At 44.0% G+C, this 20,608-nt stretch overlaps 1 protein-coding gene across 1 annotated transcript in view; it reads right to left on the reverse strand.

Moving 5' to 3' along the window:
* Positions 1–20,608, reverse strand: part of meis1b (Meis homeobox 1 b) — a 90,746-nt gene that overhangs the window by 38,180 nt on the left and 31,958 nt on the right. The window contains exon 8 of the mRNA XM_033613569.2: positions 12,140–12,285. Coding sequence (XP_033469460.1) covers positions 12,140–12,285 — 146 coding nt within the window. The remainder of the gene's footprint in view (positions 1–12,139; positions 12,286–20,608) is intronic.

The raw sequence follows: 20,608 nt of genomic DNA on the forward strand, positions 1-20,608 counted from the left end.
TTTGCTGGACCACTAAACCTCTTTAAGCCCGTAATTACTGCCTATTTGAGCGAGGGGAGGCACTCCAAAGCAATCGGTACTTGCACCAAGCGGCGCAGTGAACGGCAGCCACAGCTGGAGGTGGGCCGCCTCAGGGCTGCCTGAGATGGAGGGGGTGTGTAAATGGGGAGTAGGAGGGATCCACAAAGCCTCATCCCAGTCAGGTACTATGGAAGGCTGAGAGAAAGCAGCGGGATGCCCCTCCAAGCAACAGCATGCTAGCTCCAAGCTACAGTGCTTGGAGCTAGCATTCTAGCAGTGTTCTCTAAGCTTAAAAACAAATGTTCTCTTGTTGCACACAGTCACAGTGAGAGGAGCTCGTTACACGGGGCAGAGAAACAAAGTGCTATTATGAGAGAGTTCAGAGCAACAAAACAAAAACTATTAAAAGAGTAGACTTCCTAACCACATAAACTCTTCTAACTAAATTGAGCTTGGAGGTAAGTGAGGAGGAGGGGAGGGGGGTATGTCATTGTGATGAGAAACTAAAAGGCTTTTTTTTAGACTCAGTGCCTGTGACATACAAGTGGGAATCAGATTGTCAGATTGCACCTCGACCATGGGGGAATCCATTTCATTTCACCTGACTTTCAAGGAAATTTGACTTTACGTAATGCCACTGAAATCTGATCTCTCAGAGGAAGCAATTTGGGGACCACAGAACATTCTAATAACCCTGGCGATATTATTATGTTATTATCATAATTACCCTTTTGCCCCCGACGTTTTAATTAGAAACTCACCGTTGGCCCCCAGGGGGGTGAAACGAACCTGGGTTGGGGGAATGCTGAAACTAGGTAAGGGTACTTCACAATTGCTCCCTTATGCTCTTTCCAGCGGCGAATATAAGAGGCAGGGAGGACGCAGCCAGTGCCATTGAAAGATGAAGCTTTCTCCCTCTTCCTCCTCTGTCTTACTTTGACATCTCTGTCATTCAAAGTACAGCTACACCCCTCCCTCCTCCCTCATTCCTCATTCCTGTATCTCCCTATCTTTCTCACCCGTCTCTGCCCCCTCCATCCCTCTGTTCTATATTTAGCATTTTGCTTAACTATCTCATGCCGCCTCCTTTTCTCCCCTCTTTTCTCCCACCTCCGCTTAACTCTCCTCTTACCGTTACCTCTCATCTTTTTCTTCCATTTTAATATCCTCGCCACTCTTTCTTCACAGCCAAACGCATCCCTCCATCGCCCTCCTCTGCTTCCTCTCTCCCACCTCGTCTTCAGCAGCGGAGGGCCTTCTCCATCAGTGCACCACTTTTACAAATCAATGACTTAATCTGTCGTAACAAACAAGTGAGCAGCACCCTCAGCCCTGTTCACTTCCCCCCGCCATCGCTAACGCTACAGCAGCACGCCTCAGAGAGAATGGAAGAAAGCTGACAAATATGCAATGTGAAATATGGATAGTGGAGAGAGTGTGTTGGAAGACAGAAGAATTAAGAAAGGGGATTTAGGAGAAACAAGCATTTTTGAAAGAGGGAGAAGAAGTAGAAGGAAGACATGACTGTGAAAAGTGAGAAAAATTAAAGTGTGTGTGCGTTGGCGTGCACCACATCTCCTCGCCAACCCCTCAGCTCTGTCAGACTCCTCTACCATGAGTTATTGCCTGTCTGCATTCACCACCTGGTTCACTAGCTATGATTTCTCTCACTCCACTGGACACACACACAAATGCACACATCCTGACACACAAATACACACACTCGTCCACATACATACTTGTGTGTGTGTGTGTGTCAGATGCATACAAACACACACACCTGACCGCCGTGCTCCACAGGGGCACCTTGGGTCAGCTGTCCAAGTGTAAACACACACTACCAGCCTATGGCTATACCCTCCATGCCACCTGCCTCTGGTGCAACATGAGTCTTACGCTGTTTCATGCAGAAAACTTCAATCATAACATTATGAGACAAGTAGGTGTAAAATGATGAGTTATGGATAGATATCACAAGATATCTCATCTATAAATCATAGCTCTCTCCCGATGCCTTTGAAACTGCGCAAGTGCACCAATATTGCTATGATATCATGGTTCAAGGCCATTAAAATGTAAGGCAGCTGTACATTAGAGGAAAATTGAGTGAGGGGGAGCCATGGAAGAAAAGAGCGGAGGGAAAGAGAAGTCAGAGAGGCAGAAGGCATGCATAAAAGATAGGAAACCCTTATGGTTTTTCAGAAAGAAGTGTTTTGTCTGAGAGGGAGCCAGAGACAGGGTGTAGGGGAAAGAGAGCGGGGTTCACGCTTGGGAGAGAATACAAGTGGGAGGAACTGAATTGATAAATTAGTTCAGCCAACGCGCAAACTGATTACCACGACGGCAAAGCCACAGGATCCATCGTGCACACGCATGGAATGAGACACAAAGGCACGCACACACCCATACACTGCACGTACAAAAGAGACATGAAGCTGACACATACAAATAATAGCACAACTGCATATGCAATCACACACACACACACACACACACACACATACAAATGTATCTAGGGCAGGCGGCTGCAGTTGCTGTAAGTAAAAGGTATTGAGCTGCTGACTCCAGCCAGAAAAGATCCCACAATCCTCTGGATCACCAAACACAGCCTAATGGATAACGGCTAACAGCTAGCGCTAATGTGATTTCACACTTAGCAGATTTAATATATCACTAGCTGAACAAAATCATGCTACGCACAGAAGCTATGCTAAACTCTGTTTCTTGAAGGGTGCTGAACATTTTACTGCCAAAGTTTTATTTAAGGAGTTTTAAACAAAAAAAGGAAGTGGCCTATTGTGAAGGTAATGTATTTGCTTACAGTGAGAACGAGAGGCTAAAGTGCTAGCATTGCTAATCTCAAAGTGTTGGACAGAATCATTCCATCAAGCCAACCACAGACTTATGACAATATTTTTCCCTGACTCTTCCACACATCAACTTGCCACTCACTCTCCAATAAATACCACAGTGATGGTGGGGAACTCCACACCCCACCCAGGCACTGACATCACTGCTGCGGGCCTATGCAGAAGCGTCCGTGTGAGTGTGTGTGTGTATATTTGCATCTGAGTGTCTCTGTGTGTGTCTGAGGGCTGAGAGTGTCCTCGGATTTGCAAATCATCGTAAAATGATTAGTGGGTACCAAACCAAGAACAATTTCACACATCCAAGTTATTGGGCCTTTGTCCACTCTGAAGACGTACATACTCTCACACACACACACATACACACACACACACACTATAACACACAGCTGATAATGAAAAATAGAACTAGTGTGAAACACAGCTTCAGCATTAAGCCATCAATCACTCAGACGTTCAACAATGAAACCACACACTGAACTGTTTCATAGTTTCCCAACTATGAAATTATATGAGCGCTGGGGGGAGGGGAGCGGGAGAGAAGACGGATGGTAAAGCATAAAGAAGAAGAAGACGGAGATGATGGTAATTGAGAAATTAAAGAGTGAGAATAAATATCCTCTCACCTTGATGTTTAATCATTTAAACATGTTACTTTTAAAACATTAAAAAATAAACACCACTGAGCTTTTATGGAGCAAATCAACAATCAACATAAACAGAAACTAAAAAGAAGCTCCTAAAGTTAAAACATGAACTGATCATGAACGTGAATATGTGTGTGTGTGTGTGTGCGTGTATTCTTGGGGGCCATGTTAGATCTCTTGTGACTGGTGATCCCCTCCAGTGCTACTGACCGACCTTGAGGGTCTGTAAAGTTCTCACGTTCTCAAGGAAACACACCAACCCGCCCTTTGACCAAGGCCAGATCAACATACACACACTCAGACACACACACACGTGCATGCTTGCTTTTGGTCTAGATCTATGGCAGACATTTTGGAAAAGTTCAAAGGTGGCATGAATTAAAAGTTAACTGCCCTTGAGGGCTTTTAAACAGAAAGGTAAAACGATACAAGAAACAGAAAGTGGGAGAAAAGTCTGAAATAAAGGGTTGACTGAAATGTAAAGGGACTTTGTAAAAGGCCTGATCAGGACTATACACATATATAAACTGTATGTGCAAAAATCCCCAAGTAAGTACATACAAGCAGACCTTAAGGTGGACTGTTTTCCTCTTTGATATAACATGTTCATATCATCTAAAAGCCAGGGAACATTCTTCATCTGTCGCAATTTTATCTAGACTTTTCTGTAAATGAAATGTGTATGTCCCTAGGTCACTTAGTCTGCAAGGTATCCTAATTTTGACTCACGTGACAGGGTAAAACCTAAACAAGGTTTATTTGAGATTCCAAAACCGCAGCTAGAGTCCTTCTACATTACATCTCACCCGGTCCAGGACTAAATTGATGTCATATTCATATATATTCTCACATATTACACTGTTTTTTTGACACTGCATAACAGTCAAAAATGTATTACGATCCAAAACCTACACAGACTTCATGTCATCTTCCAAGCACAAGGTTGTACCAATCTCTTCTTGTCATCCGCACTAAACAGCCTTAAGGCATCATCCTTTTTGTTAAAAACTTCAATTAAAAGCCTCGTGCTGATTAAACGCCCAGTCCCTTTTACTAGCCCGCTGTGGCTACACATTTTGACAAATCAAGGCCTGTCTCAATTAGACACCTGGCCTGGCCGCCAAGCAGTTACATACTTAGCATATGATCGACCAATGCCATAAATGATAACAAAATGTGAGTATTATCCTGATATTTCTGCAAATTAATACGAATCCTCCGAACTGCCACCATCTGCCATGTGTCAGTCTTTCTACCCATCTACTGTATCCTTCCATCCATCTATTCATCTACTCATCCATCCATCATTCCATCCATCAATCATGAAACAGATGGCCTTTCAGGAGTCCGTGTCAGTACTGATGGTTTCCCTCTGCCCCGGCCATACCATAACCTCCTCCAACCCCAGAACCCCAGAACCCCACAGGACACAAACACACACACTCATGGCACTGACCTTACTACTACCCACTACCATGGACCACTATCTACCCGCTTGGAAAATGTTTCATCAGCTTGTAATACATGCACTTAAAAAAGCATGCAGGCACATGAAATGGTTTCAAAGTGCGTGAGTAGCAAGTCTGTGTGTCTGTGAGGGTCAGTCCACAAAGAGAAGCCCCCAAAGAGCGCTGTCTGCCTTTGGTCCCTGGGGCCTGTCAAGAGGGATAATTGATGATGTTTTCATTACAAGGTGTGGGGTAATGTGGGGGTTGGGGCACAGTATGAGTGTGTGTGCATGTGTGTGTTGTGGGGGTAGGCAGGTTGACTCAGCTGCCTCCTCTTTGACACCAACCTCTCCTGCGATTGGTACGTACAACTTTTTGCTTTAAAATGTCCTCGTACCAACACACACACTCCTAGTAAAGAAATCACACGCACACATTTACGAAAACACTAGCCCTCAAAGATGAATGCACACACACAAACACACAGCCCAAAGCCATTTCCATCCCCGAGATAAACTATCTGAAACTGAATAAAAAATGCTGAGAATAAGACTAACTTGTTCTCTTGTTTTCCTCTGCCGCTCAGGCTCATCACAGTGTCACGCCAGGCCTTTGGCAGATCTGTCCGTCTGTCTGTCGTCTCTTAGGATCTCTTTGAAATCCTAATGCAGTGGCGCCTAAGATTCTGACTGCCACTTAGGCTGAATTAAGACTTAATCGGAGACACCAGGCCACACAGGCCATTATATTACTTTACAGTATCAAGACGGACATCGTGCCTTTGTTGCTGATGATGAATAAATGAGTAACAACACATAGTCAGCTGATGTTCTCCTTATAAAAATCGCTTCCTGACGGGGCATCCCGGCGGCTAGGATGGTCAAATGAAATAATTTTCCATGAGAAACTTAATTTGTGCCGTGGATAACTATGACATAAAACAATCAAAGGAAGACGGTCATAAACATGAAAAGAATCTCTGCCTTCTTGCACCTTTGTCATAAAAATGTCCAAAAGTTCAAATCTGATAAACATTGACTGTTGTAATTTTGCGTGTACAAAATTGGTCGTGCCAAGAGGATAACACCCTTCCAGGCCTGGGTTGCCGTGGGTGACCAGGGTGCTGACACGTCCAGGCTCCAGCAATAAACAGACGAAGATGAATGGCATCTGAGGCAATGGCGAACTCTGACCTTGAACGTTTTCTTTCCCCTCCCTTCTGTTGTTTAGATGAGGCTTTACATATCTGGTTTGTGTTCTCTTAGCTGAGAAGATGAGGGAGTGATAGGTCTTGAGTTTGCACCACGATGCATTAACATTTCATTTTTTTATTGATTATAAAACACATCAGTAAGAGGACATCTGAATTATCTTTTAAATAATTCCTGGTGCTTACTTCCTTGTTGTGTGTTGGTAAAATCTCAAAAATAAAACGTTTTATTGTCCATCGCAGACACCGACCGAGAAAGAGAAGTTTCACAATCTGGCTCGACATTAAAGCTGAGAGTTCTTTCCCCTGTTTTTCAATCTTCTGTTCAATCCCAACCTAAACCATTAAGATATAAGGGAAAACATATTGCCTTTAATGATAAGTGCACCTATCCATCCACCCATCCATCCATCTATCACCTCCTTTTACCCCCCACCCGCCCTACACACCCAGTCTGGATTCCTCCACCACCCAGGGCCCACGACAGCGAGGCTCCTGGCCTCCTCTGCCAGCGCAGAAATGAATTATATTGCCTTTCACACCTGTTTCTGCTCAAAAGCCTGCTGCACGCTGCTGTGTTGAGGAGAGAAAAAAAAAAAACATTTCCAAGGGGGGTAACGGCGCTCCCCCAGCTCGGCTACATCTGCGTACACGAGCGGTTAAATTAGACTCTAATTGTATTAACGGGGGATTATGCCTTCCAGTTGGATTTTTTATACTCTCTCTCTGTGCATTTTACACATTTTAAGAGGAGAAAGGAGGAGGAGGGAAAAAAAGCAGCTCATTGAGGGTTTGCGGGTTGGCTTCTTTTATGAGCTGCGATCACGGCTGCCCCTCGTTACACTGAGTCTGTGTACAAATAGGAGGGGAGGAGAGCCAGAATGAGAGAGTGTTAGTGATAATGTGTATGTGAGTGTGTGTCCCAGTCTGCCAGGCTAATATACCGATGCTAACACTCTGAATGCCAAACCCCCCTGCCCTAGACACACACACACACACACACACACACACACACACACCTACTTCAGTTTAGCAAGGCAACAATCTAAACGGGGATAGGGGTGGTGTGTGTGTGTGCAGTGGGGAGGCGGGGGTGAATTCCATCTAATTACTCTATCACATAATTTCACAAATTGCCTTTTCATAGGGGAGTGGAGAGCAGAGCACAGGGCGCGTTGGGGATTTGAGGCCTGAGCTTTCATTTACTACTCATTTCTTGTTAAATTAAACAAGAAAATACCATTTGCAAGGAGGGAGGGGTGGGTGAGTGGGGGGGGGGGGGGGGGGGGGGGGGGGGGGTGGATTCCATCTGCACCATAGGAGGAATGGAGGAAACAAAGATTGACTATCGCTATTTCTTCATCTCGGTGCTTGTCTCTTTAACACAAAGCAACGAGATAGCTCTGCCAATTATGCAATCCACAACTTTAATTATTTTGTTAAACTGTATATTTTTAGGAAGAAAATCATTGACACACTTCAGGCGAACAATATCTGCAAGTTTAAACACATCCTCACTGATGTTAAGCAGATATCAAGGCGAGTTTATCAATTGGTGCAGAGCATTTTCTCTATCAAATGTCCTCTCCAGGTAGTCAGTGAAACCAGATTACTGCTAGTAGTCACAACAGATGTTTAATTAACAGTGTCAATGGAAAACAAAGATCAAAACGAGATGAGGACACAAGTGGAAAAGCCCTCCCCTGCCCTTTATTTTGGTTCCCCACCAAGTTTACAGCTGCATGTCAAGCTGGCAGCAGGCTGCACGGTCCGGCCATCGGTGACAGGCGGTTAACGCTAATGTTTTGTAGTCGCTCCAAGTCAGAGCAGCCAAATTCTTCCGATGGACTTGTCCCACAAGCGCTGTCGACAACATATGAGCTCATTGGGTGTGTTGGAGAGAAGTCAGCGTGCTGCGACTGTCGTCATCATCACAAATTTAATCCCACTGCTCTATCCGTCACTCTGCTTGTCACACAGCAGATCGAAGCATATTCCCATTTGTTGTTTCTTCATTTTACATTGTCACCCTGCACAGGGGAATATTAACTACACCCAAAGCACTGTGGCTTCGACTCTGGCACTGATAAGACCAGCATTTTATTCAATAACTTTTCTACTGATGGTATCCATGCTAACAATAATCATCACGCACTCTGCTTCACAATCTTTCCCTTTTCCTGCTTGAATAAGACATTCGAAATTAGCAGCCTTGATGGGTAAGTGAGATGCAAAAATGCTTTCAAAACAACAATAAAAAACAGCCATATGAATGCCACCTACCACCTACCCTGCTGGTGCACTCGCAGCCTCAGTTTGCCACCCACCTTCCCCTTCCGCTTCGGTACAATGGGAACTCCCCTGAGGGTCCAAGTGTGAGGGCGAATAACAGAAAACACATCAAGGTGGGTATCCAAACTTCTACCCTGTTCTCCTCCACTGTCTCTCCACTGTTAAATCCTGCACATATTTATACTTGAGAAACAACAGCTCCTGACTCCCTTATTCAGGTTTGTGTAGGGCCACAGCACTCTGCCATAAATCTGTACACAGTACGTGTGTGCGTGCATGCGTCTGTGTGTGCCTAATTGGCATTGTGTCTATCTCTAAGAGGCCAGACTCACATCCTCCATCCCTCTGTGGAACAAAGGGAGCCCAGCTGATGATGCTGCGGATGAGCCTGGATCAGCTGTCCATGTTTATGTTTGTACCAGCGGAGACAGGGAGACATACTGCCGGTGTAAGAGATACTGTAAATGTTTTTGCATTAGAGGTGCTATGTGTAGCATTTATAAACACAGACATATGGTGATTGAATTAATGGTGACACTGAAGAATGATTAGTGTAAACAAATGAGACCACTGCGAGCATTTATCAGACACCAGTGGTATTGTTAATGCCAGTGTTTCTCAAAATTAAGACCACATTTCCCGTAAACAAAGAAGATGTTGCTCCTCTCCGCCTGGGTTTCATTTCTGTTTGGCCTCGCTGGAGAGGGCAGACATATTGGAAGTGATTTTTCCATCAACCTTTCAGTTTACTCCTCAGTTCTGAGCGCTACAGCTCTGTTTGCACGGTGAGAACTTCCTCCTGTTTTGTGCCATAAAGCAATATACCCTATGTGCCATTGTGTGCCTGTATGTGTGCATGCTATAGTTCCTCATTCTCTTTTTTCCTGTGAGAAGGTGGATGGATCCTCCTTATCCCTCTCTTCACCTCCTCGCCTTCTCCTCCTCTCCCTTGACACTCTCTTATATCCTTCCGACTGTTTGAGATCTAACAGCGCAGAAGCCTCCCATAAGCCCAACTCATGGTGTAATATGACACAGTAGGTGTGTTGCTGTGTGTGTGTGTGTGAGAGTGTTTCACTAGGCAAGTGAGTGCTGAACTGTATTTCCACAGACAGGATGTGTGTATGTTTCAAACACCTTTCCTCTGTAGCCCCGAAGGTTTCGGGGGGTGTATGGGTTGAGGTCAGGGAGTTGGAGGAGAGGTTAGTGTGTATGTGTGATGATGTGTGTGTGTGTGCGGGGTGATGGAGAGCTGGTGGTTTGTGAAGGTGGTGGGGAGGGTCAGATGGAAAGGGGAGAGCACAAAGAGAAACAAAAAGTATAAGAAGCCTTGTGAGGTGTGTGTGTGTGTGTGTGTGTGTGAGTATATTCTGTGTTCAGATACACACACTATATTTCTCTGCCAACATGCCACCAATAAAAAAAGTTCCTCCAATTTGTCATTAACACTGTCGGAAACAGAAGAAGACACTGTGTGATGCACACCATCAACATCAACGGTACAAAGCTACATATAAATAAATAAAGAGTGGGGCCCATGCAATATTCACAATCCAAAAACTAAATTACTTTTCCCAGCATCCTCCCTGTTGGCTTGTGCAATTCAAACCAACACCCACTCACTAAACTGTACCGTAGCGCCAGACTCCTGACATAGACAGAAAGCATGTGACGCAAGGCTGGCTGAAGTTAGTTTCGAAACATATTTCCTTGTCATAACACTGAATTCAAATTGTAATCAGGAGTTTTACTCAGCGCAACGATGAACACAGAAAAGATGTCACCATTTCAAGCTGTTTTGAAAACATCTTACTCCTCCTGCAATTCAAGTTTACCCTCATAACCTGGTCACTTGTTGTTTTTAGATTTGATTGTTTTAAATAATTTTTTAAATGTAAACTTTTTGACTTTTTTTCTATTTATTTTACTATTTAAATTACTGAAATAATCATGATGCAAGCAGTAAATTCAGAGGTCTGAAACCTGTTTTACTTAAAATATAAATATATAAGGTAACATTTCAGGCACTTTCAAGTCTCTGGAATATGTTTTTCATGAAACTCAAAGCCAAATTAATTTACTAAATACAATAAAACATTTTTTTTTAGTTATTGTGGTTGTTTGTAAATTCTTTCAACCAGAGAATTTCATTCTAAAATTGCACAGAACATGCGACAAAGCTTAACTAAAAGGTTGAGCATGGGCAAAAAGTAACTGATCATTTTCTCAGATGCAGGTTACTGGGGCCAATCCAAATTCTCAGATGAAACGAGTATCCGGTACGGGTAATGTACTTTTTATGAGTATAAGCTGAGAAAAATGTGTGAATATCCATACTCGTGATGAAGGAAAATCCACATTTGGGTAGCTGCGTTCATTCCCCTAACTTGTTAGAAAATGATCTGAAGCTCAATCCTAAGATCGTTCTCTAAATAGTTTCCTAATAGAATATAAATACAGCAACTCTTGATCAATCCACGTTAGTTTCAGGCTTAAAATATATATATATAAATATATAAATATATAAATATATATCAACCTCTGGTTAGGCCACACCCTCATCTACCTTAAACTCCACCCATTTTGAGTACACATACAGATACACATAATTTAGTTGGTTAAACAGATACAGATAATGGTGTACTCGCTCATCCCTACAGATTACCAAACGTCAGTGAAGGACTTAGGAGAATATCCCGACTCTGAGTCAGTAAACTTTAGCGGCTGAGACAAGGCACAAGTGACTCTTGAGTGACACCACTGGTGCAAACTCTGCATTAATTAATATTGAAAACTTTGCCCTATTGCATTGCCCTAATGAGAGGCCCTCTAAACTACAGTATACTTGTTATTTCACTGAGCATAAGAACATGTGTTTCTATTTATTGTCTTCCTTTGTTCCATTGATAAGTATTAAGAGATTCTGGCATCCATCAATGCTAACTGTGGCTGGTGAATTCATCGTGTTTGAAATGATAGAAAGTTGCTGTTAAACAAGACAACACTCTGTTTACTGCTGGCTCCATTTTAACTGTCACATCGGTATGTCTCAGTGTCAAAATACTTGTTTTCCCACACTATTCCTCCCCAAACAATTTGGGATGCTGTCAGTTGGTGCTAACGACATTGGTATTCCCTGCTATAATTGAGTAAAAATAAAGCCAAACCACAGGCTTTTGCAGCATCCCAGGCATCTGTTAAATAATGACAGATTTGTTCTTAATAAGGTTCATCTATGTATCTGCAGCTATGGCCAGGGGCGTCTATCCTTGGCTTCAACCTTATTCAGTTTCAGCAGATGAGGAGCGAGAGCGCAGGCTGCCGAGATCGCCGGCAGATTACACAGGCCTGTGTCTTTGAAGTGTTCACCGTACGAACCGGGATACATTGTGGAGACGAGGGGGGCTCTGGTGGTGCGTAGTGAGTGTCAGTGAGTGTGTCAGTGTCTGTGGGTGTGTGCATATATGTGTTCCTTTGTGTGCGAGTGTATTTGTGTCAAATAAGACAGAAGCAGAGCTGGAAAGATAGAAAATGTGTGTGTGTGTGTGTGTGTGTGTGTGTGTAGAAGAGTAAGAAAGCCTGTGGCTGTAAAGTGAAGTTCAGTGTGAGCACGTGATATGAAACTGAGAACAAATGGTGTTTCATTCAACTCACTGTTAGGTGCTGAAAGAGCCATGCTCTCATAATGTTGGTGGCCACCTTAGGGAAGATCCCTCTCTTCTTGTTGCGTTTCTTCTCTTTATCCGGGTCATCATCATCCCCTGTGCTCGGTGAAGCCACGCTGTTGTCCAGGCCATCACCTGTCACATGACAAGAAACAGGAAGAGACAGCGGAGATCAGACACACAGTTTGTTTACTTCCTGCATTCGCTGCGCCTCTGCGTTCAAAGGGAATAAATACGATTTCGAAGGAATTCTGGAGGGCTTTGTATGCACAGACGGAGGGGTATAGAGACACAACAATGGCAAGCAGAGAATGGCTGGAAAACAGCACCTCATAAATGCATTCATTTTTAATACATTTATAAATAACCCTGCCTTTCATTTTTCTCCCCCCGCCACTTGAAAACACAGTGAGCGCTCGCATCTTTCTATGAGAAAGAGAGGGAGAAGGGGAGCACAAAGGACTTGTAAGGTCGCATTTCCCCACTCTCCCATCCAAGCCTGCGCAGAATTGAAAATGACAGAGAGATTTAGTCTTTATTATCCTGAGGGGAAAATAGTTATTGAAGCGTCGCCCCGGCGCATTCTGCCATTTTACCTGAGGTGGAAAGAGTAACACGGCACTACAAAAGGGGAGGTTGCGAGGAGGGGGAAGGCAGAAAATAAAAGGAAAATAGGTGGAAAAAAGGGAAGTCAGAGGCACAAACAGCGCTAACAAAGCTAGCTGCTTTTCATAACAATGGCGTCATGGCTGCTTACAGCAACCTGTAGGGCTTCGATAAGGCTCTATTAAGGCCAGTTAACCTCACCTAAGGGGAACACTGAGACAGCTTAGAGTATTTGAGCACTGAGGAAAAGTGAAAGGAAGGCACTCCATGGGCCTTTTCTCTGCATTCAGACTCAACAACATGAACTGACACACACACACACACATACACACACACACACACACACACACACACACACTCTGCACATATTCAAAACTACCCAATTACTGTACGTATTCTATACGGCTCCAGTGGAGAGAAAGAGGCTCTTCCCATCTGTCTGTGAAAAGCCTAATTGTTATTATCATTATTCAAAAATGCGAGCCACCCTCAATGAAGATGATAATCATAAAAGAAACATGAGGCGAGGTAAACAAGTGGCACCCTCACTGCTAGAAATTTCAGCAGCTGATAACTTGACTTTTGTCCCGTGCCGCCTCTGTCGACTGGAAGTGAGGGGAAGGAAAGAAGAAAAAAAAAAAAACAAAAACGCTGAAGCAGTGCACAGAATTGGATCCAGTTATTTATTGATTACACACAAAGCACTTCTAAAGCTTCTAGGTCTATTCACTGCGACGGCAGTAGATAAATGCATTTGAGCAGGCCCACGCTCCGCTAACTTGCAGAGGGCGACACCCAGCACCTAGCTAAACCCTAAGCCCCTGATTCATCGATAATTAATGGGGATGTTGGCGCTAATCCGGTTGGAGATGACTTTTTTCCAGCCTGCCACATCAATGGAATAATCAAGGGCCTAAAACCCAGGCCTTTGCTCCCCATTACCTCGGGCAAAAGAATTCCTGAAAGCATGCCTGGAGGGCACCTGAATTATATACACCATTAGGAGAGAGAGGCTCTCAACGATCCATACGAAACAACACTCTTGGCTAGCTCTCACTCTCTCTCGCCGACTGTTCTGGCAGAAGGAGATACATATGCACACATATTGAAGGCTTTTTAATGAACCTCCTGTGGAAGCGGAGGTGATGGCATGGAGGGTGGGGGAGGGATAAAACAAGAGCTTGATTTTCATAGATACGGATGCAAACACCACCCACTGCACACATCAATAATGCACACATGCATGTGAAGCTGGTGGCAGGGCTGGGCGACTGTAACACCAACGAAAGGTCAAAAGTTGGATTCAGGCGATTCGAGCAAGTCGGCAACCTCTGCTAGTTTACTCCAAGTCACTGCTTAATCGGTTCATCAATTTTTTAGCCTTTTAAAATATCAGAATATTTTGAAAAATGCCAATCACAATCCTCCAGCCTGAGGTGACCTAAACAAACAGCACAGAATCTAAAGAAATTCAGTTTACAAGGATGTAAAACAGAGAAAAAACAGCAAATCATTACATCTGAGAGCGAGAACAAGGGAAACTTTGACACTTTTTCTTCATAAACAATTAATCAATTACTGTTGTCAATGCACTAATCCATTAAATTGACTAACCATTTCACCAAGACATACATACAACCCCCCACAAACACTCAGGACAATGTGCTCCTTACACACAGCTTCTAGACCTCTCTCCGTCTAAAAACACACTCACATTGCAAGCTTCGGTTACATCATTAGCCCGGGACAAACGCAGCCTGAGCTTAACAAGGGAGTTTTTTCTGCCTACTGTTTCAGGGCTAAAATACACCCACCCCCCTCTCTTTCTCTCTTTTCCTCTCTGCATCTCCCTCTGCCTGCTGGAAGAGAGGGGTGAGCCGAGCCGAGGCCCTGTAATCTAAGACCAGATTTTCATTGGAAGCAAATGCTTTCAATCCGTTGTAAAGACCGGTTCATGTTCAGCAAAGCCTACAATAACAAACCTAGGGGCTTGTCCCATGTGAGTTGAGAGAACAGAAGCAAACGGCCAGAGTACCAGCTCAGAGCGTGAGTGAGTGAGTGAATGAGTGTGTAAGTGAGTGTGTGACTGAGTGAGTGAGTGAATATGTGCAAGTAGGAGAGAGTGGCCGCTCAGGCAGGCTCAAGAAGAGGTGAGAAATTGTGAGAAGCATGGAGAGAAGGGGAAAGACAGAGGGGGGAAACAGAAAGGGGACAGAGAAAGCCCAAAGTAAGTCATAAAAGTGTGGATGCTCCGATAAAACGGTCACGAGAAAGTGCATGATTCTGGGCGTGTTGCCTGCATAAGGCTTCTTCTCAAAACTGTATCACGTAGTACTTTATTATACACAGTCTCCCAGAAATAAGTGAAATGGACACGACCTCTTGACAGTGCATTACTTGATGGTGGGCATGAAATGTGTTAATTACATGCTGGCAAACAATGCCAATGCAGAGTCTATAACAAACAGCTGTAGTCTGGTTGTGAAACAGTTGCAATTTGGTTAGATGTAGGGAACAAAAGATGCTTGGTTAAGTTTGAGAAAAGATCGTTGTTTGCAACACATTCTCACTCCGACCTCGTCACATATCGACGTATGGTCATGGACTTTCCACATCCAGATACGACGTGCAAGGTACCCTGGGTGCATTGGTCATTGACGTTCTGGGACGCTGTGTCAAGTTCTGCCTGTTACATGCATAGTCTACTTTCAAAATACACTTCTGTTTTCATGGGATATTTACCATTTACATAAGGTCTCTTTCAAAATAAACGCACTACGTCAGTACAACACCAGAAATTCTTCCTAACGCACATGGCTGGGTTTAGGAAAAAAGAACAAGGTATGGCTTAATAATCTTACGGGACACGAAAACCACTGTCTTGGGTGTAAGTAAGTGTTTTTTGAACCCATCAACCACCCCTTTCACTCACCCCAGTCGGACTTTTGAAGCCTTAACTTTTGTTTTTGCCCTGCTGCATTTTCCCCTGATGGCACTGAGCTCTGTTAAACTATAACGGCAACCAGTCTCATATCATGCTGACATGAAATGACAGCTTTGTTCGTCAGTGTCTGACGCCACAAACACTGCCCAAGCACCAGATTTCAACGACTTCGGAGTGAGACTGGGTTGTGGTTTCAGTTAATATTACTGGGTACCTATGTAGAGTACTTAGGTGAAAAAATCATGTAACTATACTGACTTTTGGTTTCAGGACACAAACAGCTGTCTCCTGGTTGAAAGTCCACGTTTTTTTGCCCCATCCAGCACCCCTCCAACCCGCCCTACACGGACTTTCTTGTTCTTTATACTTGATATATTTCCATGAGACTGGACTGATAGCACCGTATATGTTATGTGTTTTTAATATGAACCTTTATTGAAGAGGGAAGCATCACTGAAGACAATGATCTGCTTTTCAGGTGCTGTTTCCAGTCCAGTGATCAAACCGGTGACCTTCCAGTCACAAGCCTGCTCAAACCTTTAGGCTGCCACAGCCACATATAGTACAAAATCATACTGCACTATCAGTCATATTTTACAGCACTGCATCGTATTTATTGATATATGGTGAATAAAAAGGTATGCAAGCAGCAACTCCAATCTTTAAGACTCTTAATCATGACCCTATAGAATATAAAATAACCCTAACGATCTCTAGCTAATCAATAATTAATTAATCACATCCTAAAATGATGCATAATGTGAGAGAGGTAGGTTGCATTACATCTCTACCCATATCGTATCTATCTCATATCACTCAACTGTGTGAAAAGAACACAGAAACACTACTTGTGTTGGTGTCCAACATGCACAAAATCTCCTTAAAACAATTGATAAGGAAGCCCAAATTGGATTGATCCTTGTTTCACAGATTTTAAGCAAAGTTTGAACATTTTAGTCACGCATAAGCCAAGCTGAGCCAGACAGGGAAACCCTAACCCCTTTCTTCCCAATACTTTTAAGTAAGTCTGACCTATAGACACTTTCTTTACCTAGGAGGCGAAAAGGAAGGAGGAACGGCAGGAGAAGGGCCGTCAATTTTATTGGCATTTCCATTTTCACTGCAATTTGATACCAATCACCTCTGCAAGGTCTGGGGCTAATTTCTGCTTTGCTTTAACTCCGACCAGCAATGGAAGAGCGGGAGGTGGGAGCGGAGAAAAGAGAAAGACTGTGGGAGTGAGGAAGGTTGAAGCAGGAAAGGTGTTAAAGCTATGTCTGGCAGCCATGTTGGGGGAAATGTCAGTGGTGTTACCTCAGCCTGTGAGAGAGAGGGAAGTAGGGTAAAACAGGAAAAGAAAGCGAATGAGAGATGGTGAAGGAGGGTAAGAGGAGAGGGAGTGGAGGAAGGGAGGTGGAATATTCTGTGAGAGTGGAGAAGATCGGATGAAAAAACTCAAGCCACTGAAGGAGGCAATGAAGGAAGAGAAAATAATGGATAGGAGAGGGCGGAGATGCTGTGTGGCACACTGGAGTTAATCAATTGAAAAAATCAGACGCAGGACAGTCAGTCCGGCCATGTCCACTGTAATGCAGATCTTTTTTTTTTTTCTATTTTGGCCTTTGAAGCTGACATTTTCTAACAATGAAAACTGGACTTTTCAGAAAAAGGTCCTCCAATATAGATACATCTGGAAACATGCCACGTGTAGCATGTTTTTTGTTTGTTTGTTTTGCAGTTAGAGCATATTGTAAATTATTTTGTCAGATGATTGTCAAATGAGACAACCCCTGGGAAGTTTATTGTTAAAAGACAATGGCTAAAATATGATTCTGAAAAGATCTGAGATGAGACACAGGCAGCACGGTTACAGAATCTTGGTTCATAATTGATCAGCACTGCTTAGATTTACTGTTTGATCTCAGTATTTTCCTCCATTTTTATGATACAGGAAACAGTATGGCGCCCACTTCTTGTTCACAAATTCTCGCATTACAGCCAAACAGTGCACTAAAATGTCTCTGAAGACCTTTTAGGTGAGAAATAGGCAAAACAGTGGCAGAATCTTAGTTAATATTTGGTCAGCACTGCCTAGTTTTACAGTTTGATCTGAGTTTAAGAAAGAAAGAGAGAGGCAGGTGTCGCTTTCAGTCGGCTTAAATATGCTGTGCTGAAGTACAATCTGTACTTTGAGCAACAGCCCAGCACAGCGAAAATCCTCTAGAGGATGCAAAATGCATCATACAGCAGATGTGAGAGATGAACAGGGAGATCTGGGCGCTGGTAAGATGGAGGGAAGTTTGCATATACTACCCACAATGTTGTGACACAAAGCTGGTTGAAAATTGTATCCCTTTAAAGCTGGCGGCTTCCTTCAGTCTGGATCACCAGTATGTTTGAATGGACAGAGAACTTCTGACTTGTAAGCCGCAATTTCAAATGCATCTGGAAATGTGTAAGCACGGGCTCAGTGACGTCACACTCAGTTTATCATTCAGCCAATACGCCCTTTAGTCAGTCAGTCAGTCATCCACTCTGAAGTCCACTCAGTCAACCAGTAAACTATCTAGTCAGCCAGTAAGCTAGTCAGTCTATGAAGCCACCAACTCAGTCAGCCAGTCACAAAGCAACCTTGTCAGTCAGCCGGTCAGCCAATCAGTCAGAAAGCTACCCAGGCAGCTAGTAAGCCAGTCAGCCAGTGAAGCAGCCCGTCACTCTCCATACACAGGCTGCCAGGCTCATTAAGAGCATCAGCAGGCTGTAACCCTGGGCTGCACACATACAGCGTGGGGCAGCTAGGCTAGCAAGCTCCAGTCTCCCCACGAGGAAAAGCCACAGGCACAACTCTGGGCCTGGCCCACTGATCGGCCATGACAACATCTTTGCAACTAGTTAGAGGAGGGGCTGGGAGGGGGTGGGGGGTGAATCAATGCAGGACGATGGGGGTGCATGTTCGTGTGTGAAGAATGCATGCATGCATGGATGTGCATTCGTCTGTATGTGTGTGTCTATCTCTGTCTTTCTTTATGCATGTGTGTTTCCAGCCACAGAAGCTCTGAATGTCCTGTGTGTGTGAGTGCGCGTGTGTGTGTGTGTCTGGCAATTAGGGAGCAGGCCAGTGACTGGAAGGAGCCAGGGGCAGTTGAAATGCCCCGGGGCCAACCAAGGGAAGGAATATTTTATCAGTCCCCTCACACGCTGTATACACACATACACACACACACACTGTGAGCAAACAGATAATGACATAAAAACTAGGTTAGCTTTCTTCATGCATTTTCACTAGCTTCGTTAGCATTAGCTAAACAGACACTTACTTCTATACTCATTCAGCTTCGGTGGCTTTTATTTAAGCCTTTCCGCCACTTCATGTTTCATTCCTGCCTTCCCCTCCTTCCTACTTCATTACTTTTCTCTCTCCCCTTTCTCTCTGCCTGCTGGAGTGTGGGGTTGGGATGGAGAGTATTTGCACAGTGTTAGGGCTGTAAGATGAGGTACTGTCATCTTTCTTCACTGTAAGTTTGAAGTTTCCTTTCTTTGTAAATCAAATAGATAGCGGTAAATGATGTTTCACTAATTAAATGTGGTAAAAAATTCAGATAAACTGGGTTAATATTTCTTGATGTCCTCGGTCTTGATGCTTTCACTCTACCTCTTGAACTAGTCTGCGCTAATGATGCTTCATTTCGTCTGTCTCTTCGTCTCCCTTCCCTGTGTCTTCATCACTTTTCTACATCTCTCTGTCTCAAGGCATACCCTGACATTATCAAGCAGTATCTAGGCTAATCTGTTATGATCTGATTATGAACCATCTCTCAGTGTAAGACAGAGATTGGTGCTACCTGCCCCCTCTGTGCGGGCACACGTGCCATTCCGAGGTGTCAGCCATTTTTCTGCTGCCTGGCAAATTAACAGCCGCGGATTCACCAGTCAGTCATCTGCGAACAGCGATCTTGTCAGACACGTCGCTTCAAGCACAACGCGAGAGAATAATGACATTTAGCTTTCTAATAATTTTTTCTTCATAGAGGCACTGCTGAGCTGAGGAATAAGGGTTATGAATATTAGCTTTGTGCCAGATGTCATGAGTGTGAGGAATCATTCACAGATGGCTTTTTGGAGGATACTGTGAGATGTTTTTGCAAGATTTTATAGGCCATGGATGGACTCGGAGGGGGGAGGAACTGAGACAGGTCTTTTGGGTTTATGACAGTGCATTTATTCTATGGGCTATTTGTTGCAAAAAAAAAGAGAGAAAGAGAGAGTGTGTCTTTCACTGTGAGTGCGAGTGACCTGGAGCTGATCCCTCATGGGCCACTCCTAGAGTTTCACACCCCAGAAAGCTCACATGACCCTGGGTTGGCTGCCCAGGCAAGGCCCAGGCCTCAGGGACCTGCTATCCTGTTCCACATGGGATACACACATCTCATATTGGCAGGCGAGAAATTCATACATACGCACACTCAAAACATGATACATAAAGCGCACACACATGTGCTGATGTACATTCACTTAAGTGCTCTCCTTCTCACTGTTTTTCTCTGTGACACACACACACACACACACACACACACACACACACACACATACATTACATTCCCAGAAATCCTCAGAGAGGTAAAGAAGGGCTCACAAGAGGGAGGGAGAGAAGAAAAAAGTGGTGTTTATTGTATTCAGGCCATTCATAAGCTCTAGACTCGGGGAGGGGGAGTACAGGGGGGTTAGTAGGCAGTGGGGGGTTCCCTTTGCATGGCTCTGGAGGCCCCTCCCACCTCCAAAAATTCTGAACATGCAAGAATTCCTTGCAACACAATTCCCAAGTAGGGGCACATTTTCAAAAGCGTCATTCCCTTCACCACGCCGAAAACAAGACACACACTTTAGCAACACTCACATGCACCCATTTCA

Source organism: Epinephelus lanceolatus, chromosome 17, assembly GCF_041903045.1.
Source record: "Epinephelus lanceolatus isolate andai-2023 chromosome 17, ASM4190304v1, whole genome shotgun sequence".
Lineage (NCBI taxonomy): Eukaryota > Metazoa > Chordata > Actinopteri > Perciformes > Serranidae > Epinephelus > Epinephelus lanceolatus.